Source organism: Hylaeus anthracinus, unplaced genomic scaffold, assembly GCF_026225885.1.
Source record: "Hylaeus anthracinus isolate JK02 unplaced genomic scaffold, UHH_iyHylAnth1.0_haploid 11989, whole genome shotgun sequence".
NCBI lineage: Eukaryota > Metazoa > Arthropoda > Insecta > Hymenoptera > Colletidae > Hylaeus > Hylaeus anthracinus.
This window is the reverse complement of record NW_026534337.1, coordinates 12,734,962-12,754,007: the sequence shown is the minus strand read 5'-3', so window position 1 is coordinate 12,754,007 and position 19,046 is coordinate 12,734,962. Positions and strand designations below refer to the sequence as shown.

At 37.3% G+C, this 19,046-nt stretch overlaps 3 protein-coding genes across 5 annotated transcripts in view; all 3 read right to left on the bottom strand.

Moving 5' to 3' along the window:
• The window catches only part of LOC128888198 (uncharacterized), a 62,240-nt gene extending 58,027 nt beyond the window's left edge, over positions 1-4,213 (bottom strand). Inside the window, exon 1 of the mRNA XM_054144869.1 lies at positions 1,973-4,213. The gene's annotated coding sequence lies outside the window, so the exon portion shown is untranslated. The remainder of the gene's footprint in view (positions 1-1,972) is intronic.
• A 1,337-nt stretch (positions 4,214-5,550) lies between these two features.
• On the bottom strand, positions 5,551-9,429 carry LOC128888159 (forkhead box protein J1-A-like). 2 transcript variants are annotated; one of them, XM_054144800.1, is made up of 4 exons: positions 9,347-9,429; positions 7,445-7,727; positions 7,056-7,234; positions 5,551-6,814 (listed from the first exon to the last, which is right to left on the bottom strand). In XM_054144800.1, the coding sequence occupies exons 2-4, from the start codon at positions 7,680-7,682 to the stop codon at positions 6,392-6,394; spliced, it is 840 nt and encodes a 279-aa protein (XP_054000775.1). In that variant the 5' UTR covers positions 7,683-7,727; positions 9,347-9,429; the 3' UTR covers positions 5,551-6,391. The 2 variants fall into 2 exon arrangements, with proteins under 2 accessions (XP_054000775.1, XP_054000777.1); XM_054144802.1 differs by lacking the exon at positions 9,347-9,429 and adding an exon at positions 9,232-9,325.
• A 5,383-nt stretch (positions 9,430-14,812) lies between these two features.
• LOC128887919 (dual specificity mitogen-activated protein kinase kinase 4) lies at positions 14,813-18,893 on the bottom strand. Of its 2 annotated transcripts, none has more exons than XM_054144410.1 (9): positions 18,467-18,893; positions 18,136-18,207; positions 17,533-17,647; positions 17,350-17,424; positions 17,096-17,273; positions 16,904-17,023; positions 16,539-16,838; positions 16,227-16,453; positions 14,813-16,140 (listed from the first exon to the last, which is right to left on the bottom strand). In XM_054144410.1, the coding sequence occupies exons 1-9, from the start codon at positions 18,507-18,509 to the stop codon at positions 15,975-15,977; spliced, it is 1,296 nt and encodes a 431-aa protein (XP_054000385.1). In that variant the 5' UTR covers positions 18,510-18,893; the 3' UTR covers positions 14,813-15,974. The 2 variants fall into 2 exon arrangements, with proteins under 2 accessions (XP_054000385.1, XP_054000383.1); XM_054144408.1 differs by having other exon boundaries at positions 17,350-17,439; positions 18,467-18,888.
• Between the last annotated feature and the right edge of the window lie 153 nt (positions 18,894-19,046).

Sequence of the window (19,046 nt, the reverse complement as noted above, 5' to 3'; positions counted from 1 at the left end):
CAACAAACGCGTTCGCGTCCATGTGACCTCGAACGTTTCCGCTGCTGGGAAAAGTCACGATCGCGTCTTAGGGATCCAGAAAGCCGCGAAAAACACGTCGAAAGACGTCTTGCTGTTCGATGATGAGAACCAGTCAGAGATGAGTAAAATTCTTAGCCAGGTACAAGTTTCGAGTAGAGAATAAAAGTCGAACGAAAGTTCATCCCCTAGTCACGGAATGGAAAATAGAATTAAAATGATAGAATGCAATGTATCACAACGAATGCAAGTTTCCTTCTCTAGTATTTGAAATTTCCGACAAAAAATAAAGGTTCACAAAGGTAAAATTTGCACAAAGGTTCTGCCTTCTTTATCTTTTATTAAAAATTTCAAAGCTCGAGCGTGTCCGTAGCTTCTTCAATAAATAAAAAGACACCTTATTTTCTTACATGGTATTCGAAAATACCAAAAACAGAACCTTTTTAAATCGAGTAGTCTCCGCGAATAAATCGCTGTGGGTCGCTTCCTTTATCAATTATTCCAAAGAAAGCCTCAGCGGCGTTCGAGAACCAGCCAGGCCTCGTCGAGGCGCTCTTACCGACCGACTCGCGCACGAAAAGAAGAATATTCGCCACGAGGTCACGTCGCACCCCCTTTTCCATCCCGTTACATTGTGCGCATTTACGTACGTGCGCGTGTCGCGTCGCGTCCCGTAATCACCCCATTTCACGGTTAATCAGCCGAGAGGCCGGAAGAACGGGGATGGCCAGGCTGATGAAGAGAGGAAGACAAGGGAACGAGATCCGTAGACGTGAGAAAGACACAGAAAAAGAGGCCATCGATACGAAAAAGTGGTGGCAAACAGACACAAAGCTAAATGAGGGGACTTGGTAATGTCTACGCCAGGGGTCATCGAAAGCTGTATATATCGTATATCGTTACAGATGCAGCAAGGGGTAACAAATCAAAATTTGAGACATCGAGGTAGTTGGAGTTGACATGATTGAGGTACTGGTGATGTCTGCACCAGGGGTCATAGGCGGTGTATATATGGATATTGCGGTTATGTTGGAGAACAAGAGATGAAATGTTGTAAAAGGCAGAGAATAGAAGGCTATTGATATAATGGATTGGTAAGAAATTTAATTTTGGGACGAAGACGCGATTGGTGCACTCGTGATGTCTGCACCGGGCCATAGAAAGGATAAGATGCATGGGATTTTGGAGATTTATTGGGGTACAGTGGATATTTCGTCCAAGTAGTCGACAGATCGACACGTCTGGAGGTTTTGCCTTCCTTTTTTTGAAAAATAGCACGATGGCCCAATAATTAATCAATGTTAATATTAATACATAGATCACCTTTCGATCAAACATTGGAAAATGAGGTCCTAGATAAAGGAATAGGTACCAAATTGAAATCTGAGATGAAGACATCACTGATGCATTTCGCAAGCGGTCATGGAAGTACACATGGGTACTGTGGGGTACTGTGGTTCCGGTACAAGGGCATGAGACAAACTAACGCGGAACGACGAAGAAAAGGAGGGCACAGATACAGCAAAACGTAACAAACCGAACTTGAAGACAAAAACATAATTAGAGCACTAGTGATGTCCGCACCAGGGGCCACAAGGAACTATACACATCGCTATTAAATACCAGAGAAAGAGGCAAACTGGCGCAGGAAGGAACACAGACACAGGAAAAGAGGCCACGGTTACGAAAAGAGGTGCCAAATTGTACCCAAGCCAAGGCGGGCGAAAAGACCAATACTCTCTGTCCCTAATGACCAACGGTACATCCGAATATCGCGGTTAAGCGCAGGTCGTTCAAACCGACATAGGAACCAAAGAGACCAATGGACCATGGTCGCACACATACAAACATAACAGATCAAACCCCCCCGAGAAACGTGAAATCGCGACGTCCGCAGCGGCCACTGTATATCCGAATAATCGCGGTTAAGTAGATGATAATACCAATATCGCACCTGATCAATTAAGCTGGTAATCACGGCGAAATCACTGGGCCAGGGGTACCGGCACGCGTTTCCACCCCTTTCACGCCGATTATCTCGTGCACGGTCCGTCGTTCGATCCTGGGTTCCCCTCCGCGAGCAGCAGGGCTGGCCACATTTTCTTTTATCGCTCGTTACGCTCGCGACGGATTGATATAAACAGGTGGAGCCTGTCCCGAGGGAACAGTCCGCCGGGAAGGATGACCAGCACGGGGTCGCGACGAGCCTTCGACCCTCGCGAGTCTCGCTCCTCGCACGACTGACTGCGAAGCCTAGAATCGAGGCTTGCTTGCACATCCCTCTAACCCTCCCTCTTCCTCCTTGCTACCGACGTGGAAATAGAGGGGATTTCTACCCCTAAGTGGCGCCACGAGCTTGCAAAAGCTCGCCCCTCCGACGGTTCGCTCTCGCGCTACCCCACCATCGAGCGCTGCTCTTATCTACGGGGTGGCGCGCGCGGTTAAGCTCTGGCATTTCGGGATCTCGTCCAGCACACGGTTAGGGATTCGGTGGTAGGTCGACCTGGCGGTTTTAATTTTGCTTCGTGGCCGTGCCACGCGCTCATGGAATCTTCGTTTCGAACTCTGACGGCTGAGGAATTTTTTTTTTTTTTTTTTCTTTTTCGATGTCGCTCGCGCGGGGTTCGTTAATTAATTTTTCCGAAAGAATCGGGTTTCGAGGACTGGGTTTCCGGTTCGGGGATCCGTGGAAAGCGCGAACGTTTCTCGGTTTTCTCGGGGCGGAGCGGGGATGAAAGAGGAGTCTGTTTTTATCACAATCTTCTATTTAGAAGGGGTTTTATAGTCTGCAGCGTTGATTTTTGAGGTATTCTTTACAATTTTTTTTTGTTTTTTTAAATGCGTAAGTCTTAAAAGTTGTTGTAGTTTTATTCATATACGTATATCTTTGCATTGTTTAATTGATTTTTTTTTTTAGATTGTAGATTGAAATACTCCCTTAATACGATATATTCTTCGAAAAGCTTTATCATATATTTAATTTATTGATTCTTCGATAGAATACTCTTCCAGCTATTTTGATCGTGCGGTCAGCTTAATATTTCACGCTTGCTACGTTTTCGAACGATAAATCTTTATTTTATTTTCCGTGGGCTAGTGTTGATGGTGGTTTCATTTCTGCTTTCTGGGCAAGACTTTAACCTCCTTTAAGGTTTTCGACCTTTCGCAAAAGGATCTTACTCGTTGCTTTTAGTGCGATCTTTGTTTCACACTTTACGGTTTCGTACGCTTTCGAGAAATAATTCGTTTATAAATGTTCAACAGAATCTGCCAAGGAATGTAAAACTGTAAAGTATAATACAGCGTATCTTGAATGTTCATTGAAAATAGTAAGTGTCCACATATTTATGAGCAGGGTTGTGCCTATTCAAGGCAAAGCTCAGTAATCAAATTGTGTGTGTGGTCATGTGGGGCCTCCGCCTTATTTTTTGTCTTTCCAATTCATTCAGCCTCCTGCGACGTGTTCCTTTCTCTCGGCTCTTTCTTCCAGGAGCAACCACCTGTAACCCCCCGGAGACAGACGTTCGTTTCAAACTGCACGCCCTCCCGTTCTATCTTCCCTCAGCCACCCCTTTAAACTTACCCTTGACGGCCTTTCTCGCTCTTCACCTGATCGACTCGATCGCCAATCGTGCCAAACGATCCGTCAAAGGACGACGCTTCGATTGCCAAATGGACCGATTTACGTCGAAGTACATAGGACACTTTCGAAATATTTTTATGTAACTGATCTTTTTACTGATCGTTACCGATCATTTGCGAACTGGTCCTCGGGTATCGTAGGAATTATTTTGAAGCTACTCTGAGTTCGGTATCTTTCTCCGCTTTGGATCTTTGATTCGAAATTCTGCAAGCTCCCTTCCGTGGATTTCAGCAAACCTTCCATCAATTTCTCTCGGCGATCCATCAAAATAGCTCGTGATAGGTTTTCGTGTGTTTTTATCACGTTTATTTGTTATCGTGTATCTTTGTTATCGTTCCTGTCGTCGTCGTGTTCTGAAAATAAGAGACTTGATTTTTTTTTCTTTGACGCTAACGGTTAGTGGATTTTTTTATTTGAATATTTAACAGTTCTCAGAGTGAAAAAACTAAATAAAATTAAGTAACGCCGCACATTTGGAGGCCTATATAACGCAAATTGTCATCGTTAAAATTTCTGGTGCAAGCCATTAGCGAATGAAAGCTTATACGTTATCGAACAATCATATCGCGTTTCGACTGGTAACGAAAGTACGAATTGCAATTAAACAAAACTAGAATTTCGAATAAACGGTAGATGTTCTCGTGTTAGAAAATCGTAAATAGGATTTATTAATTAACGTAGATAGAAATGCTGTTTCCAACATTTCCACCGAAGTTTTCTTGATTGACAGCCCCATTACTCGTTCCAAAGCTTCAAAATATACATGAGCACGAAACCCAGTCGAAACAAAGACTACGATATTTCGGTTTCCTCTCGGTTTTCGATTCGTTCGTGCTACGGTTGCCGTTAAATCGAGAGAGAAATCCGATAAAAGTCGCAATAAAAAGTGCTTGATTCAGCACGCATACAAAAATTGGAAAAATTCTGATCTGGTGCATCGCTACGTTATCTCGGCGAATCTATAGTTTCGACCATTGTATCGCAGATAAAACCGTGAAACAGAAATCTCATTTTCAATGAAATGTATTTTCAGCAATGATTTCAGTTGATTTTAACGAATAATATTACATCTCTTTGAAAGATTTTTCAACGTAATTAAATTTAATGCACTTTTCATTTTCAACAACGCATTTGTTTTATTGAATTCTGTATAAAAAATGTAACTTTCTATCTGTTCGTTCTTTAAAGCCCATATGTCCTCTTTCGTTCGATACCCACTTGCTTCGTATATTCTGTGAAATTCGTGTATTGTAGGGAGGAAAATAAAAGTTTAGACTTATTCTAAACTTTCACTTAAACGAACATGTAATAAGTATTGTATATTCAAAAAAGTAATTATTGTTTCCTTTAGGGGAAATTACCATGATACTGGTTGGTAATACAGGAATACCTTGATAATACTGTATTTATCAATACTCAATCATGTAAGAAACTTCCATTTCTTGACATGTTTCCCACATATGGTACATGCACATACGATGGTTGTATTTAAATGAAGAGGTCGCTGTGAAATCATTGATTCTTTTACAGGGTCGGTATTTCAGTTCACGCTGTCGATTCCTGTAAAACGAAATCAAATCCTTAGAAAACGCATGCGCACCCAGAATGATGTAGAATGATATTTTCGCGCATGCCCGTTAGAAATGGTGTACTTCTGTACGAACTGCTTAGACGTAAAGTTCTCACTATTGATTAAATATATTCGTTGTTTCTAGTTTTATTCTCAGATTAAACGCATTCATTGATAAACATGCGCAGCTCAAAAGACGGACACGTACATTAGTATTGCCAATCGTGTTGGCATTACAGTTCAACTAACTGAAACTCAATGCAAAAGTATAATTCTATCACTCGTGTCTGGATAACTAAAATACAGTATGTATATTTGTTCTGTTATCTTGTCATAATTATTTTATTGTGAATACAAATATACATGCTTGATAATATTAATAATTCACTGTGTAAAATTCAAATTCTATTCTATCATAATATATTACACATGTATACGTAATTCATAATAGATTGGTGTTTCGAAGCAAATAAGTATATAAACGCTAATCAATCGGTATATATCGACGATATATTATCCCCATTAATTCTCAACTTAGGTAATGCAATATTTAACAAATCGTTAATTTTACAAACTAGATAGAAGTACTTGTATACGTATGTACTTTTTGTTTCGTTTACGCAAAATCACAATTTGCAGCGATCAGAATAAATTGTGTACTTTGTGTCCATTAATTGCAGACCTGGGCACTCTCGGAATTATACTATTTCAAATAAAATAAATAATAATATATATTATCAAATAAATCTTTACTGTTTTTCAAAATTAGTTAAACTATTTAACGAACGTTACTTCGAGTTTTTTGTCAAATTCGAAATGAAAAAATAACGGAATAATTCATTACTTGAAATAGCTATTACTTTCATACCAAAAGAAATTATCGCGAATACTTTTGTTGCTTCTCACTTTCATTTCAATTAAAATTTGCCCATGTCCGATTAATCGATAACTCTCTCAATTGTGTAACATCGAAATCTCAGACTGCATACAAATACAAAGGTCACACGAGTACATATGTACTTAAATCCGTCTTACGTTCACGACGGTGATCGAAAACGCGTAAACTACGAGACTATACCAATTCGATATCAATACTTGGTATTTTCGTTAAAAAATATTTTCTGAGCTCATGTAAAAAAAGAAAAAAGAATCGATTAATTTTAAAGAGTATCAAGTAGGGAGTCTAGGAGATCCAGCTGATTCTCGTCCCAGCCCGCGGTGGCGATTAGCAAACCGGTTAGATCGTCTTCGCTTAAACTAACTTGCGTGGAATCGGGAATTTCTGAAAGACAGTCTGAAATTGGAGGCGATACGCTGCTAGGCGGAGTCTCGTAGAGCGTCGATAAACAGCTGATCGCTGGCGCACAATTATTTTGTCCATTGTTTATTATCATCGTCGTCACCGGGGTTTGCTTCTTCGATCCACGGATTCGTTGAGATATCGTCGCGCGTCGTTTTGATTTCCTGCCTTCTTCCATTCTTTCTAAATCTAACTTCCAGAAACCACCCTTTCCTGGTTCGTCCTTCGAGCGTGGCAGCTTCACGAAACACTTGTTCAATGATAGATTGTGGCGGATAGAGTTCTATTCGAAAGTAACGTTCTTTTGAGTTAGCGATTATTGATTAGACACGCGTGATCGACGAAGAGTTATTGTTAAAGGTGTGTAGGTATAACTGGTTGCCTGCTATTAGGCGCGAGGAAGATGCTCCTGATAGCTGACAACCAGAATTGCAGAGCAACTGGCGGATTGCGTCTAATTTACCCTAATAATTTTTTAATCTAGCATTGTAGATACCGGAATATTATTACTTAAAGCATCGTACCTGCCATGCCGGATCGGCGTACTTGTAAAATAGAAAGTTCTCTCGAATCCATGCGTAGATGTTCGAGAGGGATACTTTATTGTTGTTCGCACGCATCGCCAAACATATGATCGTAGCGTAGGAGAATGGTGGTTTTGCGTCGGGATCGCTCCGATACTTCTCAGCATTTTCAGCTAGATCTTTGCGAACAAAAGTTACATTGAAAATTAGTTTGAGCCGTAATAGATTTTTTTAAATAAAATAATGATGTTTCGCGCGTTTAAGCTAACTTCTCCCTTAATAAACGAATTCTGAAAATCTTCAACGGTGAAAATTAAGGAAACAAAATTAACTGTAATATATTTAACATTGACAAAGCTACGAAACACTCGCGAATGGATAATCGTTACCTAATTCTGCCTTAATTAGAGGCGATAGTTTTTTCCTCGCTTGTCTGGTCACAGGGGGCGGTGATGGAGAACAGGGTGGCGTTGGTAAATTAGAAGCACTCGTAATATCGAGCGATTGCAACCACGTAAGACTCGTCAATTCCGCTTCGACACCGTAGTCCTCGCTGTGCATATTCTCCCTGATTACTGACGAATCGCAATCCGTTGGTATCTCGATGTCAATCACCTCTCCCTTCATTTTCGTTATTTCTCATCACATAAATACGCAACACGTGGAAAAAACCTGCAGAGAAACAACGAAATATGAAGCAACCCGCGCGACGCACTGTTACGCGTAAAAAAGACAAGCTACCAAGCATCACGTTAGTGAAACTTCCTTCGCGAAAACCTAGCTTAACCCTTAAAGGTGTCGTGACCTTTTAAATACGCAAATTGCGTCGCGTTTACTGCCTTTCCAAGAACAATAAAACATTTTAACCTCTTGAGAGACGAATTTTAAATAGATTTTTCTTTTCTTTCTCCAATCGAATGTACTCAAAGCAATATTGTATCAGTATATCGATTTTAATAGATGATCCCACTTGTTTTAATACAAAAATTCATTCAATCTATATAAACGTAACTGTTAAACGTAAAATGTTGGGAGTAGTTGTAAATGGCAGAAACAACGCAAAAAAGATGTACGATGCAGGTAGACTATTATGATGGCCGGTGCGGCGATAAATGGACGATAAAGATACACAGCTTTTGCGTCTATTACAAATGTTTGCACGACGTTACTTCATGAAAATATAAAATTGTTTAGTTAGTACATACAAACATTTCTTTATTTATATTTCCAAAACTATCAACCTTACAATTCAGTTTCTCCTCGGTGGCTTACGCAATTACGTGTATGTACTTTGATCATATCTAATAATTCTCTATTATTATTATTTGATAGACACTATCGATTGTTACCATCGGGTCGAAAGCTTTGTGAAACACAAATGAAATCATGCTTGTACCGTTTTGCTTATAATGTTCGCTATTCCAAAAGAAATAATTCACAGAAATAAAACGGTTTTTGAAGTTCAATTTAAATTCATTTTAATGAAGAAAAAATGGAAGTGACGTTTAACGGAGGTTTACAACGCGTGTAAAAGTTAGTGGAATTTTTTCCCAGACTTGGTCTCATTGATCGATAAAAAAAATTTCTGCATCGAATTTCAACACTCCGCGTATGTAAAGTCCAAGTTCTAAAGTCGATGTACAATATCGTGAATCACACGAAGGAAGGTATCGTAATCGAGTCCTTAGGAAACGATTGCTAAAGTTTTGGAGAATGTTCGATTAATTGTCGAATAGTGTAGGTAATAATAAAAAGAATGCTCAATGGTGGAAATAAATACAATAAAAATTGAAATGAAGGATTCACTCGCGTATCGGTCGAATTTATTTAACACTAAACCTATCACGTCTTCTTATATAAAATATATAAAATACCCTACAATTGTTTCGTGGATTATTAAATTAGGTAACAAGTGAAACACATTTATGCGTTCAATTGTAAAGGGTGTCTTTAAAATAGGTGCAAATAAAATGTCGGTAGATTTAGGGTTGAAACTCGAGTCGAAACCTTTTTTTTGGTGGTCAATGTTTTCGAGGAAAGTGTAACTTTTTTGTTTCGAGTATATTCAGTAACAAAAGAATACTTGCTGATGGAAATAAACACACTAAAAAGTGATCCCGAAACCTCCCCCACGCGCATCGATTATGAAATTCCCCGAATTCCTCTAATACTCAACGATTCTACGCCTTTCGGGGACCAATGCTTCCGACGTGAATTTAATTTTCTCCTTTTCAATATATTTACACAATGCTCGACGATATACACTGTCACGATTTGTCGTATATACATACGTTTTCACTGGCGTACACCGTAAAGTGTCTAAACCGCATGATCGTTCGAATGAAACTAGTAGTACATGGTAGCTGGAACCCTGATAATCCCCCACTTTGAATGTTGTTTCTTGCCGTGAACCATTGGTCGTGGTTGCCGCGCCGGACAGGTGTTGGCTCCCTTTTGCAGGTGGACCATATGTACGTACGTGCTGTTTAAACCTACGGTTCCAGTCCCTCTTTTAATTTCTCGGACAGTAAACATGGGGAAAATTCGCCCTCGTGTTTCTTATTCGTGGTGCACTCACCCCTTGTGCACTACGTTCTCGCTTTTCGTTCTCTGACTTTCCTGCCGATTGATACCATTAGATAAACGGAATAATAAAAATTCTGTTTCCTTTCAGACCTTACAATAACATACATATAATGTTTAGAAGTCGATAATTGTCTGATGTACAGGCCCTGGCAAATAGATACGTTACCCTGGTTTTGATGGTTTTAATGGTTGAATAAATGTACAGAATTAAAAAACTTACTGTACATACGTGAATATAAGACTTATATATTTCAAGGGTAAAGGTTTATCTGAATGTAAATTAACATATTTCTTATAAAAGATTGGTTTACTATCGGTAGAGTGGTCGTAAACGATGAAATGATAGGAGAACTTCTGCGTTCCTCCCTGTAACTCTATTGTATTCGGCCGAGTTAAGGAGATATACCTCCCCTGGATGTTGCAGGGATCGTAGCGCAGATTAACATGGGGCCCCTTGGTCTGTGGGCCCCTCGGACAAGTGCCCAAAGTGGCCACATATATTAAGACGGCCCTGTTTGGGCGGAATAGTGATTGCCGTATCATAAACCCCCCGACAGCGCGACGCTCGGAATCGACCGTTCCAGATGCGCAACCCTCTGGGCCCGACTTCCCTGTGACCTTACACGTCAGGGTTCGGCACCCCCTCGCGTGACTAGATGGGCGGGAGTTGCAGCCTCGATAGAATCCCCACGAGAAGAATTCACCTGGTCAAGTGGCTCTGATTCGCTCATTAAGTCACCGCCCCCCTCGACCCAATATCATATTTTAGTTGGGGTCCGAACCTGCAGACACCATCGAGACACAATTCGGTTATTCAGATTTGGCACCTTTTCGGAGCAAATAATTCGCGTCGAACTCGCATACTCCGAGAAGTAGCTCGCGAGTATGCTAAATAATTACTGCGAGATCTTAATTGAAATGTGTTCGCGTCTAAATGGAAATATTGGAATTGTTATCGAAAAGCACCCGAGTTGGACTGGTCGATGAGAGGTAATTATAGTGACAAAACGAAGATTTTGTTTTGGGGAGGATATTTGTTGAAATTAAAGATAAGAGAATTTAGTGGCTTATAGTTGTTCATGATTGCGATGGGATATGATATATCGAAACGTTTCAATTTGAACGTGCTATGTGATTCTTTTGCCCGTATCATTAAGAGGGGTTTAGATTCATTAATTTTTCCACCGCGTAAGAAACGACGACAAGAAATTCAGTCCACTTCGAATGCCATGAACTATCTTGTGAATTTTTAGTGAGATCGATTAAACTCTTTTTCCAAACTACAGTTCGGACTATAAACCTATTAATTTGCAAATAGAGTGAACCGTATAGTTCCCAGACTAGTATACCTTTCTTTCACCTAACAGCAGGGAAGAATAAAAAAATAAAATAGATCAATTATCTCTTAATCGCTATAATAAATAGTAAAAGATACATATATAGATTTTAATACTTCTTTTTAATGCTGGTAACAATTAAACAGACCATTTCTATTTTTCATTACACTTCTATTAAGGGTCTATTATCGTACCCTCGTTTACATTTTAACAAATTTTATTCATCAGTATAGCCACGTGAAAATCCTTTTTTTCTATAATTGATACGATAACTTAACGTTGGATCGTCAGAAAGCAACAAATCAAACAGATTATTAAAATATAGTTTCGTCGCTATCGTCCACAAAAGAATCGTAATTATTCATCTATATTCAGGCATATTTTTAAATAATCAAAGTTCAAAATAATAGCTCCTTAACAAATAGCAAACATTCGTATTAAAAACCATATGCAAACTGGCTGTATTAATAAAAAAAGATTATTAAAAAGAAACATAACAAATTTTATTTGTTATTTCAGCACGTATACCATTATACATAAAACCATTGACGTTTCACAATTATTTGTTATGTGAAATAAAAATTTATAAAAAAAAAATTCTTGTTTTCTTGCAAGCGTACAATAATAGTTCCATTAATAAAAATAGCCTAACATATGTATTAAAAAGACAGTTAAAAATCATTTGCAAAGTGGAGGTGTATACATAACCCAGTCGTTCTTGTACAGGTACATTCATTGATCGAATCAGGGAAGCAGTGGCCGTCACTGACGGATATCCCGACGCGTAAGAGAGGGAAAAGAAGCGCAGCTATTCGACGATGTCGAGTATGGCGTGTTAAATTTCAGAGGTCTGTATATTATTGGTCGGCATCCTTGGGGATCGTTAAGGGAAAATCCCCCTGACGAAATACGCGCGAAAACGCAGACGCGGCATCACCCTCTACGCAGCAGCCATCGCGTGGGCGTCATCTAAATATTCGGCCAACCCTCTTTTCCTGGAATCATGGTAGAGAATTTTAACGTTTAGGTTCATCGATCACTCCAACCAGATATTATCATCTCAATTTACGTAAATATTATCACGAATAGCAAAAAATGACTTAGACAGAGTTGAATGGTTTCAAATGGAGCGCATACTAAGTTATTAATTTCTTTGTAAGTGGCTGCGTAGAGAACTTACGAAAATCATAAACATTTCTTTGAACGAAATTATATATCTTTTACTACACCAATCGGTACAGCTCAATATTCACTGCAAAATATAATTAATTCGACAGATATTTCAATTTCAGTCTTGCTGCGTAATCAACCCTCTAGTAGACCACCCTGTACACAACACATTTTCAATTATTTTTCCGTGCCATTTCAATGTATCTAGAATGTATTTCGTTAACCCTCTCAGGCAGGAGTGTTTCGTTAGATTGCACGAATATTTTTCACACCCTTGTCGAAAAGGAATAAGGAGATTTATTGGGGAAGAAAAATAAAAATTCAGCTCTACGTTCTAGCAGTTTCATGCCGTTTATGTAGTCCAAGTGGAAGTATCTACCTGCACGATCAATAATCTCCTGGGAACATCCGTTCCCCTGCTGGCATACCCAGCTGGCTACCCCTGCAGTAATGGTAACACCAGCAGCACCACCAGTACCACCAGCACTGACAATAGTAGCACCTGCTACCCTCCCCTGGCCGTCCAGCCGCGTCAGATTGTGACTCATGATCACTTTCAGTTTTATCAACATCTACTAATAACAATTGCCGTCGGACAAATACTTCCTCGACTTGTTCAGGGACAATGGCGTATATGTTTACGTTTAGTTTTTATAGGTAGTATCTTAAATATTGCATCGAGGTAATAATGCTGTAGTAATGCTGGGAAATCAAGAAACATTTCCGCAAGTCATAGTAAATTCGCTAACGTTAACGTTGATAAATTAGAAACCGTATAAACAATATTTTTAATATTTTAGCAGGGAAATAATCGTTGTAGTAATGTTAGGAAATCGAGAAACGTTTGTTCAAATGTGTGTCAATTCAGAAATATTAATGTTGGTAAATTAAAAACAGTGTAGATAGTATTTTAAATATTGTAAGAGGGGGAAATAATCGTTACTATAAATTTGTTTATATTTAAGAAGTTACAGAATTATATACTCACTGAGTATATGATTCCTTTGAACGACACAATATTTAAATATTAATTTTAGGACCACGCCAAGAACAACGCCAAGGGTCAAGGTCGAACAGTTCCAAGAAGAGCTGGAGACTTCGTCCCAACCTGATGGACATCGCTATATTGTATTCAAATAAGTATGAGTTTTTGAAACATTAATTTTGGGACCCTCTGCGATATAAACTTTCATCAGACGTCTTTTTGTCTATAAGATAATGCTGCCTGAAATTCATCGTACGTGGAAATAAGCAACATGTGTGTTAAATTAATCGGTATACTTCAGGTTTTCCTTGAAAATCGTAAACCGATTCGAGGTCGATCAGTTTTAATGTGCACCCCTAAGAAATGTTTATAGGTCATCGCATGAGCCATGATGTGGACGCATATCAATGGGCAACTAAAAAGGCTAGATACCAGCCCCGGGACGTTACAAATATAGACTCGAATGTGAGTATAGATTTCAGGAGAGCGATGGTGCACTCATGAAATATTCAAGGAAATTGATTCCGACAACTACAGCAGCAGTAGCAGCGACAGCGACACTAATGTAGTTAAAGCAACGACGGTAGTAAAAAAAAAAAAAGGACGCAAAAACAACGTGTCAGAAAGATAATCATTTGTTCATTAATTGAACCAAGAAAACATTCTTGGCGATACTGGCTCGATGACGTTTTTAATTAAAAACGTTCTCCATAATTCTCTATTACGAGTAGAGTTATAAATGATTGAATATAGAAGCACTGAATTCATTTCTAAACCTAATAACTGAAATAAAATGTATAAAAAGTGTTGCTTACATCTTCCTATGTAATCTGACATAATTTAAATCTAAGATCGTTTTATTTGAAAGATTGAACTCACTCTAAACATGGACAGGGGGTAGTCAGTCAGTATCGAGAATGAAATTGTGCATAATTTAGTTCGGAGAGTACGCACACCGCTTTCTTTGTGCATATTTAATTTGCAATCAGAGGCACTTACAGTATGTTTCATGAATGAAACAAATGAAGAAAATGTATGCACTCCGCGTGTAGTTTAATATATTCACCTTGGCGATTATACTTCTTCGATTTGTCGAAAGGGAGATATCGCGTCTGAAAATACTAAAAAGCAGGAGAATTCGTGAGAATTCAATCAAAAACAGACGTACGGCTATATCTTTGTGATTAGAGAGGAGCAAACTAATTTAACAATAAAATTACTTAATTCTCCGTTACGATAGTTGTCCTCAAAAATTGCTCTAAAACCATTTTGTTATTAATTGAATGGTTGTAAGATAAAATTTGAAATTAGCCGGCGTGAGTGTTAACTGAATTTGCTGATATTTTGTTAAGAGTTTAGAAATATCCTTCATACCATGATTACAACCACTAACTACTGCCACCACCATTCTACCACCATTTCCTTCCCCCAAGAGAACGATGCCGGTACCATAGGTATAAATAAAATACCTTACACCTGTATGTAAATATACACTTGTGGAGACTATCGATCAGGGCCAGTTCAAGGGTTTATGGCGCCTAAGGCAATACTAGTGCCATGCTATCAATTATGGGTTAAGTTTAATTTTTATAGGTATTATGTCATATGTATATTACGCGTATGCAAATAATTTTTTTTTATTGAAAAAACGGTCTACTTTGAATACAGAATTCTTTATAATAATAATATATTCATTGAATAAATAATCAAATCATTTATAAATTTATTGTGATTTTCACCGATCGTGTTCATGACACTTCTATCGACACTCGCATTGTTGTTTGTGTACGTTTCTAAATGCGAACGAGTCATGAAATTTTTAAAGCGCAGGAAATCTTTCATCATTCACACGCGTGAAGAAATATTTCAAAATATCGAGTTAACGCATTTACCTAATTACGGCTGATAATTGTTCATAAAAACTACGTCCAGATAAATAAGCATGATATTGTCCGATAGGTATAATCTCTTTAATGTCTGCTTTAACAATAAAGACATAAAAAGTTCGGTTACATACGTAATTTTTATTTTTCTCCGTTCGAAACTGCCGAGGTATGCGTTTATGAATCGTTTGAGAAATTCTATCTTGTATACATATATCTATTGAACATCGGTTCAAAATTTGTAGAGTTAAAAGTATCATAATTTGTGTGTATATGCACGTAACTATAAACGCAAGTTACGTATGCCCGCCTCCGTATGTACACATACGTACATACATTGGATGCATACGTTACACGCATATCGAATTTAACGAAGGAGATTTTTAGCCGAAATTATAATATAATGTATTGTTTATAACGTGCACTAATCCAAGGTTTAATTTATTGAGATTTATTGGAAGGATTGACAAATTCAGACTACAACAGGTATTACAAATGATAACATGAGACCATAAAAACAAGAGAAATGCGAGTCAAGAAAGTTGAAAAACTAGATTACCTCCAGATTCTTATTCCTTATACCAAATATTTAGGATTAGTCATTCTCACTGTCGGGATTTCATACGAAGTAGATAACGATTCGGTTTTATAAACGTGTTGTCATAGTGTGATTTAAATGAGAAAGCCGATTTAGAATTTTTCAACCTATGCATTATTACTCTGTAAATGTCAACTTGTCATTAGAACACTTCTAATCGCTATGTATATAAGAATTCTGCGACACAATAGTTCACGATTCTACACAAAATTATTTATTATCAACAATGATTGATGTTGATTAATTTTACTACCTACGCTAGATAGGAGTGCAAATGACCTGCTCATTTACAATAAATTTAGAATTTAAAAAATAATAGAAATTAAGGTACAAATGTGGGTTTTTTAAATATTTTTTGACTTAATGCCGATTAGTTGTAAAAGGCGTCATTCCCCTGAGAGCCATGTTGTCGAGTACGCCGCATATATACGCTGCAACATCGACTGTGTCTTCTTCCGCTTTTCTGATAAAATTGTGTTCTAATAATTTGTTGTATTTCGGTCGTTGCGTCTCCTCTTTAATTAAACTTTAAGAATAATAAGATGAGTAAGCATTGTTTAGTAATAGATGCGGTGATAGAATTCATAATTATTTGATATCAAATTAATTTACCATGTATTCACAAAGTTTACGAAATCCATAGTAAAATGGTTTCCATTTTCGTTTGGAGATAATCGCGGCGGGTCACCTTGAACCACTTGATAAAGCTGTTCGAACACTGAATTCCATTTTGGATATGGAAAATAACCTGTAGCTATTTCCATCAATGTAATCCCTAATGACCACACATCGCTTCTAACATCATAACCTCTTGCACGCTGAGGGTCTATCCTTTCTGGCTGAAAGATTACATTCAAATTAACTGCTTCGGTAAATTAGTAGAATTTTCAAAATACTTTTCATTCAATTTGTTACTTTACATACAGCCATGTATGGTCTGCATCCAGCGTCTCGTGTGCGCGCAATAGAATCTACTAATTGTCCTGATATACCAAAATCGCAAAGTTTTATATTACCATGTCGATCTAACAGGATATTGCTAGGTTTTACATCCCTATGAATTATTCTTAGCTTTTCCTTAAGGTAATTCAATGCTTTTACTGTAGCAACAGTAATTTTTCCTAAAATACGTTCTGGTATTCTTTCCTTTAATACCTCGTGAATAAACTTATAAAATATATCCAATGAGGTGTCCATAAGTTCCATGCAAATCCAACAATCGCCCTAAATAAAACACAACACAGTGTTAGAACACATAAATTTAATTTTTATTTGTCCTATAGACTTACCTCTTTGAATAAAGCTCCATAAAACTGCACAATGCATGGGCACTCATTAGATTTCATTACAACTTCTAAGTCCATTAGTAGTTGCTTTTGTTCTCTTTGATCCACTGTAGAACGAATTCTCTGCAAATAAATTTAAAAAAAAATTGGAGATTCTTGATGTGGGGATTCCCTTAACAATATTAAAGTAAATACCTTCACAGCCATAACAGTATCACTTATTCTATGAATCATCTTATTTACAGTGCCAAATCCTCCTCGTCCTATTTCTCCTAGATCTTGAAGATCTTCGCTAGTAAAATCATATACCACATTTGGAGATAACTGCAATTTTCCAGTACTTTGCATGGACTGACACATTCGTAGTTTATCCCTACAATGTTATGTATTTTAAGCATATACACGTGTTGTAATATAATTTTGTAATTAATATATTTTATTGTCATTACCTTGCTTTATCAGGGAGATCTTGTGAAACTGTAGTACGTGGTCTCAGTGGTAGTTTTGGCAAAGATAAAGGCAAACTTGGACGAAAAGATCTATTATTAAATATGATAATAACTGTACAAAAGATATCATTTAAAAACTATAATTTAAATATTTTCATTTCTTCGTTTTGGTTGATATCTTACATTGGTGGACAAGCTGTAGCTCCAGTTGAATTGGAAATGGAAGAGTTTGTTGAATTAATAAATGACATATCACTTCCTTGTGATTGAAAACTAGTTTTCAATTGCCTTCGCTTGTCTATCATAAAATAAGCACAAATATTATTCCATTCAAATTAAGTACAGTAAGTTCTTGACTTATATGATTAATTTGCTATGGAAGTTTTTATTTGAGTTGAATTGTACAAGATCAAAGTACTGTTAATAGAAAGAAACATGCTGATTGAAACATTTAAATTAATACAAATAGGTATTCCTGCTAGGACTGATTTATCTTTCTGCTCACAATAGTCTTTATTACAAAAATTAATCAAAGTGATTTTGTAAATATATACACACATGCCCTATACATATAATAAATCTATAATAGTAGATACCTATGTAATTTCATTTTTCTTTTTAAATAATTGCTACCAGAACACAAAAATGGCTATCAGCAAATAGTGGTATAGAATATATACAAGAACATAAGTTAATACACAAGCATTCAAATACAAATCCACATAACTCGAGGCCTTACTATACATACATCAAATATTATATATACATAATTTATACATATTATACCTGACATGTCATTCTGAACATCGTTGATAGGTCCAAACTCTAGACGTAGAGAATTAAATGATCTGGTGGAACCTAAACGTTTACAACAAAGTTACTAAAAATATTGATATTATTCTAAAAGTAATTCCAGTATAATTTATATTTATCAACAACCATATATATATATATATATGCGCGCGCGCGCGTGTACATGTGTTCCTCACAATATGTGTATGTATGCGTGATACAATGAAATTATATGACTTCCCAACAATAAAGAAAGTAGCATGTAGGTTATGTAGCTAAAGACATTATTAAATTTATCAATAAACTTTCTAACATTGTGACTCACTTTGATTCGTTGGAATTGAGAAATTCCCTCGATTATCTGTCATTTTGAAAATTCTCAATGCCTAACTACTAGAAGAAGAACCTCTTATCGAAGGCACTCCTCTCTTAGGAGACCTTTCTGCAAGATTTTAACAATGTAGCATATGTGTTCTGCTGCGATCGCACCATTTGTGCAATTTCGTTATTTTTCAAGTTGCACGCACGGAAATACGGATCTCTCGCTACCCTTTAAACACTCAAATAATCGTAATTAAACTTTCTTTCTATTGTGAATATCAAATGCACTTCACCATAGACCTGTCGCGACTACTTATATACTTGACGGCTGCGTCGGCGTATGCATACGTGCTATTCCGTATAATGTGTATGATAATATAAAAGAAAGGTAATGGTATGTTCACATCGAGTTATGTTAACAATTCGATACTAAAAAGAAGCTTTTGTGTTGGATTACGCATCATTATTAATTTATTTTCATTTTGTGTAACATTTGAGCAGTGTTCTAGAAGAGTTTTGAAGAAATTCGCAAACTATCATATATAGTTCTTTTTTTTAGCATCATTAGCGCTAGTAGTACTTTT